The following is a 20,000-nucleotide window of genomic DNA, read 5'->3' as shown; positions in this document are numbered from 1 at the left end:
CTTGGTATGAATATACAGGTAAATGATGAAATTTTGCATACTTTTATAAAGTCTTTAACTTGAGTGATGACATGGAAATAGCAGAGCTTGATATCCAGCACACTAGCCCAGTAATGCTTAACACCATGGTCATCTTTGTGTTCACTGGCAATACTGTCTTTGCCCTCTCTTAAGTCGAGAGTTCTGCAAACTATAACTCTCAGTAAGGATGTTATTATGAAAGCATTTCTTTGCTAAGGTTCAGCTCGAATAATTTATTTCAAGTGACACCCTTGAGACATAACATCCTGCTGAAATCCCTCAACTCTTTTCTCTATCTTTCAGTGGCTTGGCTTGCTCTTTTTCTCCTTTGCTTATTTTCTCTTTTATACTGTTATCCAGGGGAAATGTAAACATTTTGTCAATGTCTAGGACCAGTTAACTTAATTCAATCTTCTTAAAATTCTGACAACTTCTTTCAGCACGTTATATCATTCTTTATAAGCTTAATAAACTTTAAAACAAATTCCAGCAATTCCAAATATATGGCAATCTCAGGAAAGTTCAATGAAAAACAATCAACTTGTAATTCATTGTTGGTTTCTTTAAATATCACATTTTGAGTGTCCTTCTTGCTGCCGAATGCATATTTGCTGTGGAATGTTACAAGATGGTGTCAGATGAACATTTGTTCTCCGAAATGGCAGTATTGTCTTCAAATAAGCATTTCAGGCTGACATACATCACACTCTGCATATCTCTGACAGATGTGACTAATGTACATTCATATTCTTACTAAAATTCTATTCTTAGGTGACATGACTAAAAGTATTCCACATGTATTGGGTGCCTTTTTGGAGACAATATGGCACTTGCAATAATGATATTAATAATGGTGTTGCCTAGCCCGTTTAGGGGTGCTATGATGTTAAAACTTTATAAAGTTTAAAGTTAAGGTGATGTATGTCCACAAATTCATGAAGGTAACTTGAGTAGTGTCTTAGAAAGGAAACATGTAGAACCTTGGCTTTATTAATAGAGGTATATGTTGCAAAAACAAGGAAGCCACATTAAACTTATATGTATAAGTCTCATCTATACATTATGTTAAATTCTTGGCCACATTACTTTTGAAATAATGTCACAGTCTTAGAGAAGGTGCAAAGGAAATAAAATACAAGTGTAACATGGAAGAGAGACCTCAATTATGTGAACAGATTGCAGAAGTTGGGGATAGTTCTCCTTTTTCTAAGTACAGAAAATTAGGCAATGTTCAAAAGTGGAAAGGGTTTTGATGGCATAAATCAGAAGAAATGTTTTCTGGTGGCAGAAGCGTTAAAGCAGAGGGCAAAGTTTAAGATGATTGGCAAAAGAATTTATGATGAAATGAAATAAGCTTTTTTACACGATGAGTTGTTGTGATTTGAAATGCACTACCAGACATTAGGATGGAAGAAGATTTGATAACGATATATTTTTGTCACTTTTACATGGGATATGAGTGTTGCTGGCAAGACCAGCATTTAGCACCCTCCCTGTTGTTTGAACTGAATAGTTTGCCAGGCTATTTCACAGATCATTTGAGAATCATATGTAAGCCAATCCATCATTGCTGGTTCCCTAAAAGATATTTATGAACCAGTGGGCTTTTATGACACCATTACATTCCAGATCTATTAATTGAAATTAATTTTTCAGCTGCTGTTGTAGGATTTGAATTATTTCTTCAGACCTCTGGATTACTATTCCAATGACATTACCACCTTGTCACTACCTCCTATATTTTCAGCAGGGACTTTGATAAATCTTTTAAAGAAAAATGAAATGGTACTCTGAAGAAATATATAGAAGTGGATGTCTTTACCTGCTATATGCAACTTTGACCAAATAACCCTTCTTATGTGTTGTGTACTTTTATTATATATATTTCTTTAAAACATTAATTTCTCTCCACTGGGTGTCACTGCTTGATTTTTTTTGTGGGAGACATTTTAGGTTTTGCTTTACCGAAATGTAGAAACTTCTTCATGCATTCACAATCAGATGATAATTTCTAAGATCATCTTTAGTGTTCCTGAATTCATATTTTACATTAATTTTATTTTTTGAACAGTTATACATCAAATGATGAGACAAAACACATTTTAAATAAATACACAGAGATGAAATCACTACTTGAGAAGTTCTCAGAGCAAGTATACACAAACTGGATTATGAAAGTAGATGAAGACTGCCAATTCAACTTAAAACAACCACTTATAACTCGTAATCCAACCACAAACCTCATTAGTGTCAGCTTCAGTAAAAAGGTTAGAATATTTTTATCAATCATTTTTAATAAACATAAAATCTGTAAAATGTGTTAAAATGTCATAATGCAAATAATTTGAAAATGGTATTTTTGTCTGTCATGAAGTCTACCTTACACTATCAATATTTGCTATTGTAAAATTTTAAGGTTACTTCAAATGGCTACAATAAAAATTATGAACTATTTCATGATTATATTCTACGATTAATTTAAGTATGAATCATGAAAAATCAGTTGGAAGTTTTCAATGACCCAAATCTTCCAGCATCCAGATTATTGGTGATTATGCAGGTATTGGAGATGTGTATGGGGAACCCACACAAGTTCTGATGCACACATATTCAGAGAAATCACGCAGAAAATCTAAATGTCCGATAGAGTGCTTCAATTCCAGTTGACTGGGTTGCTGGACAATTCAAATCCAAACGGAACTTATCTTGACAGCAAGTCTGTTAATTTCTGCGTTTGGTTAATGTGGTGATTAGTTATTGAAACATATTCATACAGGCTGAAGATGTTCTTTTACATTAGAGCATAAGTTGATTACTCAACAGAAAAGAAAAGCTATATTATATATATATATATATAAAATTGAAAGATCTTAACACAAATAGTAAAACTGTTTAATTCAAGGAATAGATCAATTTGAAGTAAACATTGGCTTTTGTTTCTATCTTCACCAACTAGCTTTCAGGAATGTAATAGGCATTCCTTTCTGTGGTGGAAATTTGGCATTTTAGTGTAGTAGAAATTAGGAATGACCTCCTCCAAGGCTGTAGTTGCTAGGACAATTGGGCTTTCAATCCATGGCACTGATAGCCCAACAGGAGATGAAACAAATGCAAGAGAATAGAATTGAAATGCTAGCTCAAAGCATTGTCTAATGGTGGAGTGGATCCTTGGAACTAAATGGCATATTCCTCATTTAATGTTCTACATTTTAATCTGTAATTTTTAGGAAATAAATCTACTTGGATTTAAGTTGCTTATGAGTTTCAGGCAAGAAGCTGTCTTAAATATATTACTTCCCAACTGCCTATGGTAGATGCTAACAAGCAAGTTTGATTTAAATCCTGATTGGGTGGGAAATTGATAATGAAACAGATGACCATCATTTCGATATATTTCCTGCTTCATTTTATCTTCCATATCTTTTATTGTCAAGTGAGCACTGAATTTGTTTGCACTACTTTTCCTCCAGTAGAAATGTGACTAACTGAACTATCCCTCTATTATCCTGTTACAGTTTTGCCTTCTGTACTTTGATTCCAATTTATCTGGGCCAGATCTGTTTCCACCCCATGGAAGTTGGGCCTCTCCCAGTTACTTATTACTCATATAAATAAAAACAATTTCTATTGATGATGGAGACCTGAAATTAAAACAGAAAGTGCTGGAAATAAAAATAGCAAGTATGCAGTAAGTGTGGAGAGAGAAACAAAGCTAACATTTTGAGCCTGACATTGTTCTTCTTTGGAACATGAAGATTTCTGAACAAGAGTCATATCAGACTCTAAATGTTAATAATGTTTCTTTCTTTACAAATGCTGCTGACCACATGAGTTTTTCTAGCACTTTCTGTCACTTTTTTTGTTACCTTGGATTTCTCCATACCCTTTCCTGTAGCCGACCTAATCTTATGGTGCAATTATTATTGTCCTTTAAGTGCTCCTTACTTGCAATTATTTCTCTTGACCCACACCATTCTTCTGAAACACATCCAGCAGTATCTCCCTTCTTTTTGGATCATACTGATGGAGGACTTTCTCCTGAATACACTCCACAAAGTCTTTCTCCTCTCTGCCCTTTACACTATCCTGGTATAAATTAGAATAGTTAAAAATCTCCCATTATAGTTACTGTATAACTTTTCACCTTTCAGGAATTTCCTTGTATATTTGTTCCCCTGCTAATGCCCACCATATGCAAATTGCATTGCCATGATCTTGCTCTGTCTAATACAGTTGCTGACCAGCTTCACATTGTTCCATTGGTGCGGCCAAATATAAACTAAGGCACGTTTCGCCGAACATCTCAGCTGGGCCCACAGAGGCTAACCTGACTCAGTCACCACACATTCTAATCCCCTTACCACTCCATTTCACATATGACCATTCTTGGCCTCCTCCATTTTCACAGTGAATCAGACTGCAAATTAGAGGAACAACACCTCATCTTCCACCTGGGCAGCTATAGCACAGAGGACCTAACGTTGAGATCTCCAATTTCAAATAACCTCCCTTCCCATCCTTCGACTCCCTTTCTAGCTTTTCTTCCTCCCTTTCATTCATCTGGTCAACCCTTCCTTCCATCTACCAACTGGATTCATTCCTCCCATCAACCAACCAGGTGGCACCCTCTACCTGTGTTCAGCTATCCCTAGGTCACCACCCCGCCCCTCTCCCCACCCAAAATCCTCCCTAACCCCGACCCTGTCCCCGCCTTTATGTGCAGCTCCCCTTACATCCAACCCCGCCCCCAGTCCTGAAGAAGTGTTACACCCAAAATGTTGACTTCTCCACGTCCTGATGTCGCCTGGTTTGCTGTGTTCTTCCAGCTTCCTGCTTGTCTGCGTTGGATTCCAGCATTTTTTTAATATCTCTTACGTTGCTCCAACCTTTGCATATGTTTCTGACTCACAGTATGTCTGATCTGCTTCATATTGTCACATGGTGGTCTGCTACAATCTTCGTAACATGGCCCTTTTGATAGTTGTGAATTTTGAAGTGGGAGAAGTCCTGGAATGCAGAGTCCCGAGGAGAGGGGTAGGAAGGTGAAAAATAGGAGGAAGAAGATTTAGTGAAGAACTCTATCATGTTTTGCAGGGAGTATGCAATGGTATCTTATGAGTCAAAATAGTCTTCTGAATTGTAGGGACATGATGGTCACTGATCCAGACAGATTTCTAATGAAAAATACTTACAATGTAAGCAAGTTGGCTCTGTAAGACTCTTTCCAATAAGCAAAAGGACATATTCATAATGTGTACAACTCAGAATACTTCAATTTTTTTTAACAATATTAGATGAAACACATGTTTCTACCAGCTGCATTGTCCACAAACTTAGATATTAATATCACACACAAAACATGTACATCAAGCATATCAGTGCACTGTTTTTGCACCACTCAAACTAAAATAAATGAATTAATAATGCACTTAGAGGTTAATTGGTTATCATCTAATACCTATTAAAGGCAATCAAAGCTGAGAACTATATATTGATGGGCTATTTGCATTTTTTGAAAGGGGAAGGAAAGGGTATTGGGGTAGCTTTGATGTTACAATAAAGAATAAGTATAATAGTAAGAAATGGTCTAGGATTGGATGATATAAAATCTATATAGATTATAAGTAAGACATAACAAGGGAGGAGCATATTGGTGGTAGTAGTATCTAGGCCCATTAGTTATAGTTGTTTTGTAGGTAGAGAATAAGTCATGAAAAAGTGAGGGCATAGAGAAAAGACATTGCATTAATCAGGGAGAATTTAATGTTCATGTAAATTGGATCGGTCAAATTAACAGAGGTGACTACAAGACAGAATTCGTAATGTTTGCGATACTTTCCCAGAACAATATATCATGGATCAAACCAGGAAGCAGGCTATTTTGGAGATGGTGATATATAGTGATCTGGTTTAATAAATGATCTCAGAGTAAAAGATCCTCTGAGGATGTGACCATAATATGGTAAAGTTTAGAACTCAGAGTGAGAAATGTGGGTCCTTAACAAATGCTTTTCAGGAACAGGCACTAAAGGGGACAATATGCAGGCCAGTGGACTGCTCACTCACTTGATTTATTACCAGAATGATTACTAACATTTACAGAAATATGAGAGCAATTTCAGTGCTTGCCCTTTCAGAATATATTGCTTAGCATTGGAAGACCTTGAGAATACTAATGAATTGCAACGCTACGACTGAGGATCTGTCTTTGCTAACTAAAACTGGATTATAATTTATTTGTGTCTTTGTAGCAAGACATAGTTATACAAAAAATGTGGCAAAATTACCTGTCATGTTTTTATTTGCATTTGCTATTTTTTATGTGGTGATAAACTGTAGTTTTCCATTGTTATGGGTGTACATATATAATAGTCTTATGCAGTATTGGTGGATTTTGTGACACCGCACCGGGTCTACTTGGGTGTGAATCATGAATAATCTGATTAGAAAAGAAAACGCAAGTAGTCGCGAATTCTGTAGCAAAAAGTAAATAGCTCTTATTGATTATTTGGTGGCCTTCCAGATTTTCCCCAATACCTTTCTGTTTCCACACACTGTCGGGATTTATGATAATTCAAAGTGTAATGGCGATGTCTTTTAAATGTTTTTTATGATGATTACATATATTTTAATTAGTTGGTCGCAGTTCTTCGAGAAGTTCATTATTTGAACATTCAGGAAAGGACGGATATCCCACAGAGTGGACTTGATGTCTTTGCAATGATGAAAATTTTCAGAAATTTTGTTGACAATTTAGATCTCATTGTTGGATGGTATAACAAGGCAAGTTTCACACTATCATTTTTCTGTTATATTTCTGCAAAGTTTGTTCAGCAAGTTCAAAAATGTAAAGTTGATTTTTGCTCCCAAAGCAGTTAACTCTAGAAAATGTTCCATTCTGCTGCACCAGTCATGAGAAAAGGTGTCCCGCCAGACAAGATATTTTTTTCTCCAGGGTTGGGGAAGCGTGGGTTGTTGGGCATGCCATTCCTAAATATAGATGAATGGTATTCACTGAAATCGGCTGCACAGTGGCTCAGTGGTTAGCACTGCTGCCTCACAGCACCAGTGTCCCAGGTTCGATTCTAGCCTCGGGAGTGTGGAGTCTGTGTGGAGTTTGTACATTCTCCCCATGTCTGTGTGGGTTTCCTTCAGGTGCTCTGGTTTCCTCCCACAGTCCAAAGATGTGCTGATTAGGTCAATTGACCATGCTAAATTGCCCATAGTGTTAGATACATTAGACAGAGGGAAATGGGTCTAGTTGGGTTACTCTTCAGAGGGTCGGTATGGACTTGGTGGGCCGAAGGGCCTGTTTCCACACTGTAGGGAATCTATCTAATCTTTTGCCTTGAATCTCTGGGACTTTAGCCCAGTTAAAAATGTAACCAGCATATTTACAAAACATGTGGTATCATATTCTAGCAGTAAGTTCCCACAAATGCAGAGAATCGCTGTACATTGAGTGCTAAGTAAGATCTTGTGATGTGTCATGTATATGCAAGCCACCATGGAATAAGGAGATACATTCAATATATAAGGTGTCCTCTCAGTGCAAGTGAAAAACCTCAAGACTGCAGACTCTGAAGTCCCAGGTTGAAGCTCCTGCCAGACAAGCAGAAGGAGAAGTGAAGAAAAGTGAGGGGAAGCGAGTAGCTGTACCATGCCAGATTAGAATACTTTTGCTGCACCCTTCCTAATGGGAAGTTAATTACTGCGGAGGGCACACTGATATGCTTTAAGCACTCCATTCAATGCACACTACTATGCACCTGCAAGTTTGCTTACAAGGATAAAGATATACCGGTTGGAGTTTTCCATTGAATACATGCTGGTTGAGGATGTGGCTAGATGGGAGCATAGCAGGAGAAGGCCAACCTCGTAGGCCAACCAGTTCCCTCAAATAGTACTGGATTTATATGTAGCCCTGCCTGCTGCTAACCCACTTTCAGTAAGCGATCAGCAAGCATACTGGCCAGGAGTTGTCTTCTGACTCAGAGGTAGGGACACATCACTGCATCACAAGAGCCCATCACCAAATACTTCGAGCTATTTTAATCAATCTGATTCAGGTATCCTATGATACACCTCCAGAGCAGAGTGGTACTTGAACCAGACCTTCTGGCTGAGAGGTAAGCACCACATGATCCCTCCCAAATACTTCTACAATTTGCAATAATAGCCGGTAGATATAGAGGCATTTAATGAACCCTTTGAATAGTGCTGAGAGGGTGTCCTTCCTGAATATATATAAATCATTGGACCAGAGAAAAGTTATAGCACAGAAATAGGCTATTCAGCCCTTTCATATCTGTGATGGCCTAAACTAAAGAACTAGATGACCATTTGAATTTCATCTTCCAAACCTGCTCTATAATCTTTCAAGTTACAGCGCTTCTTGTGCAGATACAGTTATCTTTCAAATGTGTTAAGGGTATTTACCTCCACTATCAAACAGGGGAATGAATTCCAGGCACTCACCTTGCTCTAGCTGATAAGGGTTTTCCTTATATTTTTTGAAGCCTTAAATCAGGACCATCTTGAAATAAATCCTTTTAAAGCGACTTTTAACTTTATCCACCCCAGTCCAACACTGGCATCTCCACATCTTAGTGAAGATCCTTCAACTGATTGGTTGAAGAAACATTTTCCCTCCTTAAACATGCCAAAGACACCACGAAGAAAACACCCCACTGAATCAGATGACAGGAGCTTACTACTCAAAAGTTCTGAAAAGATAAGTGGACAGTTGTAAGTGCACAACTCCACGTAATGTTGAATCCAGGAATTTGTTATTTTAATTTTTAACTTGCTAATCATTTGTATTATATTTTTAAATATGATTTTAGGTTCCGAGAAGAATGTAATTTTAGTCTTTTTACTCCTTGAATATTATTAACAATCACTTTGGGGAGCTACTAAGCAATTTGTTTATCAAAGCCAGTCATATGTGGCAAGACTATATGCTGTCTCAGTGCTTTGTTATCCATTTTGTACTTATTGTAATTTATTACACAAATGAAAGTATTTTCATTTGCAGTATTTAATAATACCTCCACCTATTTTACTATTCTTACTATTTTACAACTCATACAGATAAGACTTACAGTTATCGATGTTGAATATCCTCTGATAAGCAGTGAACTGGCTGAGATAGACTTTAAATTGGTTAAAGCTGAACAAAATTTACACTGGAACAGTGAAGGTAAGTATGCTATTGCTGTAAAATCTGTAATTAATAAGTTTATATTACAATATTTTTGCAGTCAGAAGCAAAATTACGCAATATTGTAAACCTTTTGTTAAGTATTTTTCTGAATTATTTTAGTAGATTACTGTAAGTAATGAAATTTGATTTATCAGCAATGTTAATGACGTATTCAATCTTGCAATGCTTGTGTTTTCAATTTCACTTGACTTTGTTGGAATTTAGATATTTTAGCTGTTTAAAATATATCATTGGCATAACAGCAATTTGCAGTTGGAGAGAACCTCCATAAAGAAAATGCTATACGAATATGATGTTGGTTACAAATGTAGTAAAGGTTGGACAATTCTCCTGCAAGACCAATGAATTGTTACAAAGTTCTAACTGTCTGGTGTGATTTCTTGGAACACTAGGCAACAAATGTTATTTATTTTGCAATTGAAGTGAAGTTTTGCCTATTGTAGCACTTTTGTGTTGCATTGGTATGAATATAAAACTGACTATTTGTCTTTCTGCCTCTAGTGTTGTAATAATAAAACTATATAAAGTCGCAGTGAAAATTCTATCAATGGGTATACTACCTCATCAAAGGTCTTTGCTTTAAGAATGAGAGATGAGGTGTTCATCTATAGCAATTCTGTAATCTTTGGGTTGAGGTTAATTAAACAATAGAGGTGAAAATGTATGATTCTATTTTGTTCATGAGCTTGTCAGTGTATCAAGGATCATTTTGGAATTTTGGTTGGGGGGGAGGGTGGATAGGGTGTAGGACATATACAGGTTGTACAAAGGATCAGGCAGGAAGAATCCAGGTGGAAGAAAGCACCAACTCAGCCAGTCCATTTTGGTTGTCCCATGAAAATGTGCACAGCTGATGGGGTACTCAGCCCTTAGCACGAAGATACAAGCAAACGAGCACTGTTAATGGAGTAAGTGCTCTGGCACATTCAGGCTGTGGAAAGGCTTGTTATTTTCCAATAATCATGGGGCTATAATGGGAGAACTGCAATCATTGTGATTGAAGCTGACCATAAGCAAGGTGTCCACTATACAATCATAATAGCATACATTTGTCAAAAAAAGCTATTGTAGTGATTGGAACCATGTGGATCAAGTTGACTATGAGATCCTTGATTGGGGTTGTTAACCTGTGCCAATCAGGAAGTCCTAGCTGACCAATATAAATAGGGGATCTCTTATAAAAATAAAATAAAAATAAGCACTACAGCAGTTAAGCGGGGGGGGTGGGGTTTAATACACAAAAGGAGATAACTCTCCTGGGCCTGACCAAACTGGCCATAAACAGGTCCAGGCAGTGGGCTGTAGAAGGGGGTTATTAGGGCCGACTAACTGCCCCTCGTCTACGGTTATGTTAGAGCCCGGGTGTCTCTGGAGAAGGAGCACGCGATGTCCACCAACACCTTTGAGCTGTTCAGGGAGAGGTGGGCGCTGCAGGGAGTGGAGTGTATTATTTCCCCCTCCAACTCTATTTTGATTTAATCCCTGCCCTCCATTCACTGTTTGATCATGCAGCATTGCCCTTTGATGAGAAGGGTATTGCTTGTCACTGGCCACTCGGATGTTTCCTTTTTTCCTGTTAGTGGAAAATGAATAAAGATTTATAGACCTGTTGTCTTCCACTGTATCTCACACTTGCATGCACACAACATGGGTGCCGGGGAAAATATAAGCACTACTGCAGTTAGGCGGTAGTGTGGGGGTAAAATTAGAAACAAAACAAGAGATATTGAACTAAAAAAATAAAAATAGGAATCTTAGGATTCTCTTCACTCTCAGGACTGGCTCTGTGCTGGCTAGGCCATAGTCATTGCGTTCCTGCTGCTGCAAAAAAAGAAAATTATAAACAGGGTATCTCCTGGGCCTGGCCAAACTGGCCATAAACATGTACAGGCAACGAGCTAAAAAGGGGGTCGTTATGGCCTATTGCCTGCTCCTCTTCCATGGTTATGTCCGTGCCTGGGTGTCCCTGGAGAAGGAGCCCACAGTGTCTACTAACCCCCTTGATCCTTTCTTGAACAAGGGGGTTACAACAGCGATCTTCCAATCATCCGGGACTTTCCCTGACTCCAGTGACTCTTGAAAGATCTCAACCAATGCCTCTGCTATTTCCTCAGCCACCTCTCTCAGAACTCTGGGATGTATCTCATCCTAGAGTCATATTAATCCATTAATGACTTGCAGCTGCAAGACCAGCAATGAATTAAAACCTGATTTGGACGTTTGTCAAACCAATGATGTAATTTCTTTAAAGTATTTTTAAAATGCAGTTCATATTAATTTGTCAATTGATTTTCTGTCAATTGAAAATTATGCCTAACATTTATGACATCTGTCAGTTGAAGCCTCTCATTGACTTATTAAGTTCATTTGCCAAAATTAATTGAACTTTAGTTCGTATTACTGTCAGTTCTTCCATAATGTGATGGTTTTGTTCTTGTGCAACTCCAAGTCATAGAAAAATTGTGTTTTAGAAGCAGTGCTTAAAGTGTTGGTGCTGTAGTTGCATTACAGCCAACACACATTTTAAAAGTTTGCGCTGTAGAAACAGCGTCCCCAATTCGTCAATCATGTTATAGCGAATTTGCATTGATGAAAGGTGCATTATAACAGAATAACCTGCATTACGAATTCAGGCAATGTTCCAGTCTGTAGTCAAATACAATTGATAATAATCCTTGGAACCAGAAGTAAACGGTCATTTCAGTAAACAGTAGTTGCGTTTTATGTTTATTACACCCCTTGCAGGAATTCCAGTCTATTGTTACTGAGAATCAAAGTGGAGAAGAGAAGAACAATCATATAGGAGTCAAGACATAACTCCATTTCTCTCTCCACAGATGCTGCCAGACCTGCTGAGTTTCTCCAGTATTTTTGATGTTTGCTTTAATTATTGCCTCAACTATTAAATCAGCAAGAAAAAAAATGCATTGGCAACACAAGCATAGGCAAATGGGTATGATCTTATAGTTATTACAGAGACATAGTTACAAGGAGATCGAAGCTTAAAAAATTAACTACAATTAATTTGAGCATTTCATTGAATTCTGTTCAGGTTCCAATGATATCTGAGCAGAAATCATCTGGAAATCGTAGAGTTCCAGCTATCATAATCAGCCAAAATTAAATATTATATTACAAACGGTCTTGGTATCTTATATAGAGTTAATTTCTTTAACACAATTATCTTTTGCTAGGTGTTTGGGAATATATTCAAGAGATGAGAGGCATATTGTATGATCTTGAGAGTAGGATTCAGAAAGCTAAAAATAATGTAGAAACAATGCATCTCATGATGGTGGTGAGTATGGTCTGAACACAATGTTACATTTTTAATAATAACTAGAAGACTGACACACTATCTTTGCTAAGACATGTAATGATCAGAGAGCAAGCTTAAGTGCTATTTTGAATGGTTGTGCCAAATATTACATCTGTCAATATTCATGTGATAAAAGAGAAAATGAATTTGCTGGTTGTCTACCCACTTTACTGGATAGTGTCATGACTTCAGAGTGAAATCTAGCTTGCTAGATCCTTTTCCTTTTTGTTTAGTTAACGTGACCAATGAAACATATTCATACTAGGTTTCAGATTTACTTTAGTAACAGATATTTACTACTTGAAAGAAGAAATAAAATAAAACAAGCTATCTAATATGCAATTCAATTTTTTTATTTCAAAAATATACTTTATTCATAAAATATTTTGATGATCTGTACAATTGGTCATGCCATACATATGTAAACCTTCCAGTTCTTTTGCATGCAGAGACAGAGTAATCATTCATATATACAGTTCTGTACGATTAAGACAAATAGAATGATTTCAAAACATGCAGTATGAAATCAACTTTCATTAAAGAATCTCAAGTCCAGAGAAAGCACCCTCTTATTTCTACTCTTCAAAGTGACTGACTTCTGACAATTTCCTTGATGTGGACCATGAAGAAAATTTAATGAGTCCTTTCCAAATCTTCTTGAGAAAACGTTTTTCATTTTGGAAAGCTATAGCTTTCTCAGGTCTGATAACCTGCAGGTTTACATTTAAGCTCCTGGATAAATTACATTTTTTTTCCAGCTGTTGTAAACACAATGGGATAAGCATATTTCCATTCATAGTGCAGGGGACAGTAATCACCTGTTGGCTCACAAACTGTTAAATTTAAACACAGTTCTGGAAGGACTCTTGGAATTTTCTTTTTAAAAGAAACCGTCTGCTGACCTAACCACCTATATTCGAAAATGTAAATTCCAGAAGTATTAATATTTGTATATTATAAAACTTTCATCATGCCTTCCACTGAAGTTGAGTGAAAATATATCCTTTAGAGACATCTTCATTTCCTCTCAAAATGTTATTTTAACATTATTATTATGGTTAGTATCACATAAAAACATATTTATACTAAACAACAAAGTTTGTAACAAAAATATTTTACATGTATCAATTTTAATCATAGCATTCAGTTTCCTTCATACATTTGATAGTGTCCAACTGTAATATTTTAAACAACTGTAACAAGCACTAATTCTTGTACAAACTTCTCCTGCAGAATTCTAGGATTGTAACCAATATAAATAGCAGATTCATCAGAATTATTAGATGTGCAAATTTAAAACTGATGTCAGGCCAACATAAGACTCATGATGAAATTATCCCAATCTTTGAGCAGTGTAGATAGTTGTGAAAAATTTGGGATGACAGTATTTTTTGGTGTTGGGAAATAAGTCCAATTTTCCCCTTAAATGGCAAGGTAAGAATCTCTATAACAAATGGCAAGTACCTTATTCCACACAGTTGCATCTCAATATTAAGTAATATTAATTTATTTTCATGGACTTTGCGATTCTCCCACTCATGGGTGAGAAACTAAAAGGTGTCAATTTGCTCCTGTCATGCCTTCCTGCACTCTCCATTGATCCAGGGTTGATCTCCTGGCTTGATCATAATGATTGAGTGAGGGTTATGCTGGGCCACGAGGTTGTAGATTGTGCTGGACCACAGGGTTGCTGCTGTTGATGGCCCACAGCACCTCATGGATGCCCAGTCTTGTGTTGCTAGATCGAAGTTTGCCCCATTTAGCATGGTGATAGTGCCACACAACAGGAAGAAGGCTATTCTCAATGTGAAGGTGGGACTTTGGCTCAACGAGTACCAATATTATCATAGACAGATTTGTCTGCACTGGCAGATTAGTAAAGATGAGGTCAAGTAATTATTTTCCCTCTTGTTGGTTCCCTGATCATCACCTGACACAGACCCCGTTTAACAGCTATGTTCTTTAGGATTGGATTAGCTCAATCAACAGTGCTGCTGCTGAGTCACTCTTGGCCTGGAAATTAAAATTCCCCACCCATTTTGTGCTCTTGCCATACTCTGTGCTTCCTTCAAGTGTGGTTCAATTTAGAGGAGTGCTGATTCATCAGCCAAGAGTATGAGATAACCAGTAGGTTTCTTTCCCCATGTTTTACCGAAGCCATGAGTCTTCATGGGGTCTGGAGTTAATGTTAAGGACTCACAGTGCAACTCCCTCACAACTGTGTACTACTGTACTGGTCTGTTCACCAGTGGGTCAGAACATAGCCAGGGATGGTGATGGTGGTGTCTGGAACATGGTCTTTAAGGTCTGATTCTGTAAGTATGACAAAGTCAGACTATTTCTTGACCAGTTCTCCAAATATTTACTCTTCAAATTCTCATTCACTGAATTCTGACAATTTCCTTTCAGTGGATGATGAAGAAAATCCAAGGAGCAGGAGGGTCGATGTTTCAGGCATAAGCCCTTCATCAGGTTTGTGAGTGCTTATGTCTGAAACATCGATTCTTCTGCTCCTTGGATGCTGCCTGATCTGCTGTGCTTTCCCAGTGCCACACTTTTCAACTCTGATGCTCCAGCATCTGCAGTCCTCACTTTCTATTTGTCTTTTACAATGCCTAGTTTGATACCAGGTGATCTGTTCACATTTAATTTATTTTTTAACGCTTTGCAGTGATTGATACAACTGAATGGTAAGCGAGGCTATTTCAGCGGTGAAATTGAGGACTGCAGATGCTGGAGATTAGAGGCAATAGTGTGGTGCTGGAAAAGCACAGCAGGTCAGGCATCATCCAAAGACGAGGAGAATTGATGTTTAGGGCAAAAGCCCTTCATCAGGTCTGTGAGTGCTTATGCCCGAAAGGCTTATGCCCGAAATTTCGACTTTCCTTCTCCTCGGATGCTGCCTGACCTGTTCATTAGACGATTTGGAAAGGACTTCTTGAATTTTCTTCCTGATGAAGGGTTTTTGCCCAAAACATTGATTCCCCTGCTCTTTGGATGCTGCCTGACCTGTTGTGCTTTTCTAGCACCACCTATTGAGGCTATTTCAGAGGGCGTTGAGAGCCAACCACATCTGAAGATCTGGATTCACATGTAGGCCAGACCAGGTGAGAATGGCAGGTTCCTGTCCCTGAAGGATATCATTAAGCCAGATGGTTTTCAACAATGATTTCATCATCAGTAGATTCTTAATGTAATTGAATTCAAATTCTTGGGACTGTCAAATCAGGCAAAGCGGCTTTACATGTTAACCAGGAAGCAATTCCACGATTTTGCAATGCCCACCCTGCACCATTTGCCTTGTCGGCAAAAGTAGAGGCAGAAATGAGGAGGCTGGAGAATGAAGGAATCATAGTTTGAGGAATAGGCAGCACCAGTTGTACCAACTGTAAAGCCCAACAACTCAGTACACCTTTGTGGGGATTTTAAGCAAACAGTAAACTTCTCGCAGCTGGATAAATACAAGAGGACATGTATGCAAAGTTCGTGGTGGGGAGGCCATTCTTTATGAAGCTGAACATGAGCCAGGCCTCTCCTAACGGTATCAGGGTAGCATTGGTTCACCGATGGCCCAATGGAGATGAATGCTCTGTAGCATATGCTACCCGGACTTTGGCTGATGCTGAATGCAACTATGCCCAGAGAAGTAAGGAAGATTTGGCAATCATTAGATTACTTACTTACAGTGTGGAAACAGGCCCTTCGGCCCAACAAGTCCACACCGACCTGCCGAAACGCAACCCTCCCATACCCCTATATTTACCCCTTACCTAACACTACGGGCAATTTAGCATGGCCAATTCACCTGACCCGCACATCTTTGGACTGTGGGAGGAAACCGGAGCACCCGGAGGAAACCCACGCAGACATGGGGAGAATGTGCAAACGTGAATCTTTATGGGTGGGAATTTGTTCTAGTAACAGATCAGAAACCCCTGCTAGGACTACTGAAGGAAGACAAGGTGGTGCCATCCATAGCTTCCAGTAGAATTCAGTTGTGGACCCTTATTCTCATAGTGTACAAATACAAGTTAGAACACTGTCCAGGAAGCCAAGTGGCTAATGCAGATGCCTTGAACCATTTCCCACATCGGTGGTGCCTCCCCAGAAGAGTCTATTCTGACAACATTCAACTGTGGACACAAAAAGATTCTTTCCTAACAAAACTAAAACAGCTAGTGGTAATGGAGAAGACAGAAGGGCCATTGCAACCAGGATTGAAACCCTTCTGGACCCAGCAAGACCAGATCACCTTAAAGGATGGCGTATTACTTTGGAAGCAAGAGTAATTGTCCTGACAAAAGGTCACCGCCAGATACTGGCCAAACACCACCAAGGTCATCCAGGAGTTTCCACGATGAAGTAGCTTTGTCTGGTGGCCAGGGTTGGATGTCAACGTAACTGCATTTACATGGGGCAGTGCCCAGAGTGCCAACAAGAATAAAAGTTGCCACCAGCAGCACCGCCATATTTGTGGGAATAGCTGGGCAAACACTGAACCCAGTTACATGTCGACTGTGCATGGCCTCAATGTTCCAGGTCATTGTGGATGCCCATTCAGACTGGTTGGAAGTGCATAAGGTCCATTCGGCACACTAACGGATGACAATTGAGAATCGCTCATGATACAAGGATTCCAGAAATATATATGAACAATGGAACGGCACTTACCACCAGGGAGTTTTGAGTATTTCCTGAAGTCAAATGGCATCCGACACATAAGGACCGTTCTATATCATCCATCATCCAGTGGTCTACTAGAAAGAGCAGTCGAAATGTTCAACGCAGGATTGAAGAAACAGCCTAAAGCATCATTTGATACCAAATTTTCCCAGTTCCTGTTCGATTATAGGATCACCCCACACACATCAGGGATAGCTTCAGCAGAGTTGCTGATGGGGAGAAGACTCCCCATCAGGTTAAACCAGATATTTCCAAACGTGAGGGGCAGGGGTGAAATGGCAGCAGGAATCCAATGTCAGCCACACGCCTCCTCTAAGTGAGAGAGGCAATTTAATTCAGAGGATGAATTTTAGTGCCGAAACCATTGCAATGGCGTAGTATGAATACAAGGCGAGGTTAGCATGAGGTCAGGTCCAATAACTTCTAAAGTTTGGTTAAATTAGACTGGAAAAAAGATGTGGATCAACTAAAAGTTGTTACCTTACAAATGGGGCAGGAGCAAAACAAAACTGGCCTCTCAGAATTGCCAGAGATCCTGTCAGAAACCAGAAGTTCTCCCCTTTTGTGTTGAGGAAACCTCGGAGTCCAAGATGGACACAGCCTTGATACCATTACCACCTGAAGAAGAGGAGGAAACTCTTCCAAGATGTTCTGGATGCAAGAGACAGACTATGATGAGGTACATGCTGCCCCGTGTCAGTGTCTGAATCAGAGGAACTAGACCTGGGTTGAAAACATCGCAGGAAAGATTACAAGAGAAACGCTAAATCTACATCCCCAAACTTGGGGGAGAGGGATAAAGCAATTTGAAGCAAGTGGACCTCATTAAATCTGAGGTTCTTGATTGGGGTTGCTAAACTGGGTCAACTAAAATATGCTGGCTGACCAATATCAACAGGGGATTTAAAATCTCCTCAGTTCAGGGGACTGACTATGAGCTGGCTGGCCACAGCCAGTATCCTGTGCACAACTAAATAAAGGGTGACTTGGTGATGGGATACAGGCCTCTGCGTAGTTATTTAAATTTATTTATATGGTACTAGCAAATCTAACAGCCTTAAAAGTGTATAAATCCACAGGTCCAGGTAAAGTATACCCATTAGGAAAGGCAAAACATGAGTTATCATGGTCATGGCAGGAATTTATAAAGCTTCTCTGACTATAGGTGAAATACCAGAGCCTGGAAGACTGCTGATGCTGTCCATTATTTAAGAAGTGATGACAGATATACCAGGAAATTACAAGTCTAACCTTGGTGGTATATAAGTTATTAGGAAGAATCCTGAGGAATAGAGTCTTTCTGCACTTTGAGAGACAGAGATTAATCAGGTATTATCAGCATGGATTTGTTAAGGGTAAGTTGAACCTTAGAAATTTCATTTAATTTTTTTGAGGAGGTCACAAGGAATGTTGATGAGGTAGTGTGTTTCATGCAGTCTGCATGGACTTTATCAAGGCTTTTGATAAGGTCCCTCATGGTAGAATTAATATAATATTAGAGAAAGGATGTGCTTGTGCAATAGAGGAATCAGAGGAGACTTACCAGAATGTAACCTGCGCAAAACGGTTTAAGTGATGTGGAAAAATTGGATAAGCTGGCCTATTTTTCATTGGATCTGAAAAGGATGAGAGGGGACCAGATAGTGGTGTGTAAAATTATGGGATGTATTAACAAGGTGGATAGGAAGGCACATTTTCCAATAGTACAGAGATCAATAATTAGGGGGCACAGATATAAGACAAGAGGAGAGTTAAGAAATACTTTCATGCAGAGGATGGTGGAATTTTGGACCTCACAGTCTGAAACATGAGCCAGCAACATTTCAACAGTATTTAGATAATCGCCAGGGCAATCATCCAAGAACTGGTAAATGAGATTGATGTAGTCAGATTTTTCTCAACAACACAGATATGACGGACTGAATGGACTCCTTCTGTGTTGAAATTCCTATGAATCTACCAAATGCCTCTTATCTTTCAATTCAATTTAATTCAATACAACACAGGAACAGATATACTTTATGCCAATCCTTGCCTCATATCCATCAGCTTTGCCTTTGTATCCTCTAAGCCAACTCACCCAGTATCCACCATGGGCAGCCCTCAGGTCCCATACTGAGATGAAATGAAGTTCTAAAGTTTCTATTTATGAATTTGATTTTTTAAAAAAAGGAATAAGAATCTAGATTTTAAAAAATAATGAAATAACTAGATTTAACTTTTTCTATTACTTAGTCCCTTACAAAACCATGCATTAGTATCCATAACCCCATGCAAAGACTTAAAGGCATTTGAAGCTTTCAATTAAACTCTAAATTAATAGATACTGCATGGTAAATTATGGTAAGTTACGAACACAGTCATTTGGCATAAATCCTGTGACAGCTTCAGACTCATCAAGAGATAGTGAAACAGAAAACACTGAATTTTTTTACACTGCAGATAGATATTCTTTTCAAATAATTTAAAGGCCAATAGATTTTAATCCCTGATAATTTGACAGTTGATTGAGGAAGGAAAGAATATATGCTATTTTGTTCCTATTTGCTTGACCTGTTTTTGAAAATACAATGATTGTGAGGTGTCAACTTCAATTTGGAACACAAAATCTTTGAGCTTTTGCGACTGCACTGGAATACTTCTGATTCCATAAAACAATTCTTGCACTATTTTATTAGAGTACATTCTTATTATACATTGAGTAACATAATTAGATGTTCTTTTAATGCTACTGATATTTCGAGACATTCT

At 38.4% G+C, this 20,000-nt stretch overlaps 1 protein-coding gene across 1 annotated transcript in view; it reads left to right on the top strand.

The window, feature by feature from the left end:
- The window catches only part of LOC132827952 (dynein axonemal heavy chain 17-like), a 443,350-nt gene that overhangs the window by 79,647 nt on the left and 343,703 nt on the right, over window positions 1-20,000 (top strand). Inside the window, exons 12-15 of the mRNA XM_060844799.1 lie at window positions 2,093-2,288; window positions 6,658-6,804; window positions 9,115-9,223; window positions 12,442-12,545. Of these exons, the coding sequence (XP_060700782.1) occupies window positions 2,093-2,288; window positions 6,658-6,804; window positions 9,115-9,223; window positions 12,442-12,545 (556 nt within the window). The remainder of the gene's footprint in view (window positions 1-2,092; window positions 2,289-6,657; window positions 6,805-9,114; window positions 9,224-12,441; window positions 12,546-20,000) is intronic.

Source organism: Hemiscyllium ocellatum, chromosome 25 (assembly GCF_020745735.1).
Source record: "Hemiscyllium ocellatum isolate sHemOce1 chromosome 25, sHemOce1.pat.X.cur, whole genome shotgun sequence".
In the NCBI taxonomy this organism is placed as follows: Eukaryota; Metazoa; Chordata; class Chondrichthyes; order Orectolobiformes; family Hemiscylliidae; genus Hemiscyllium; species Hemiscyllium ocellatum.
The sequence above is the reverse complement of the archived record's forward strand: the minus strand, read 5'-3'. Positions and strand labels throughout refer to the sequence as shown.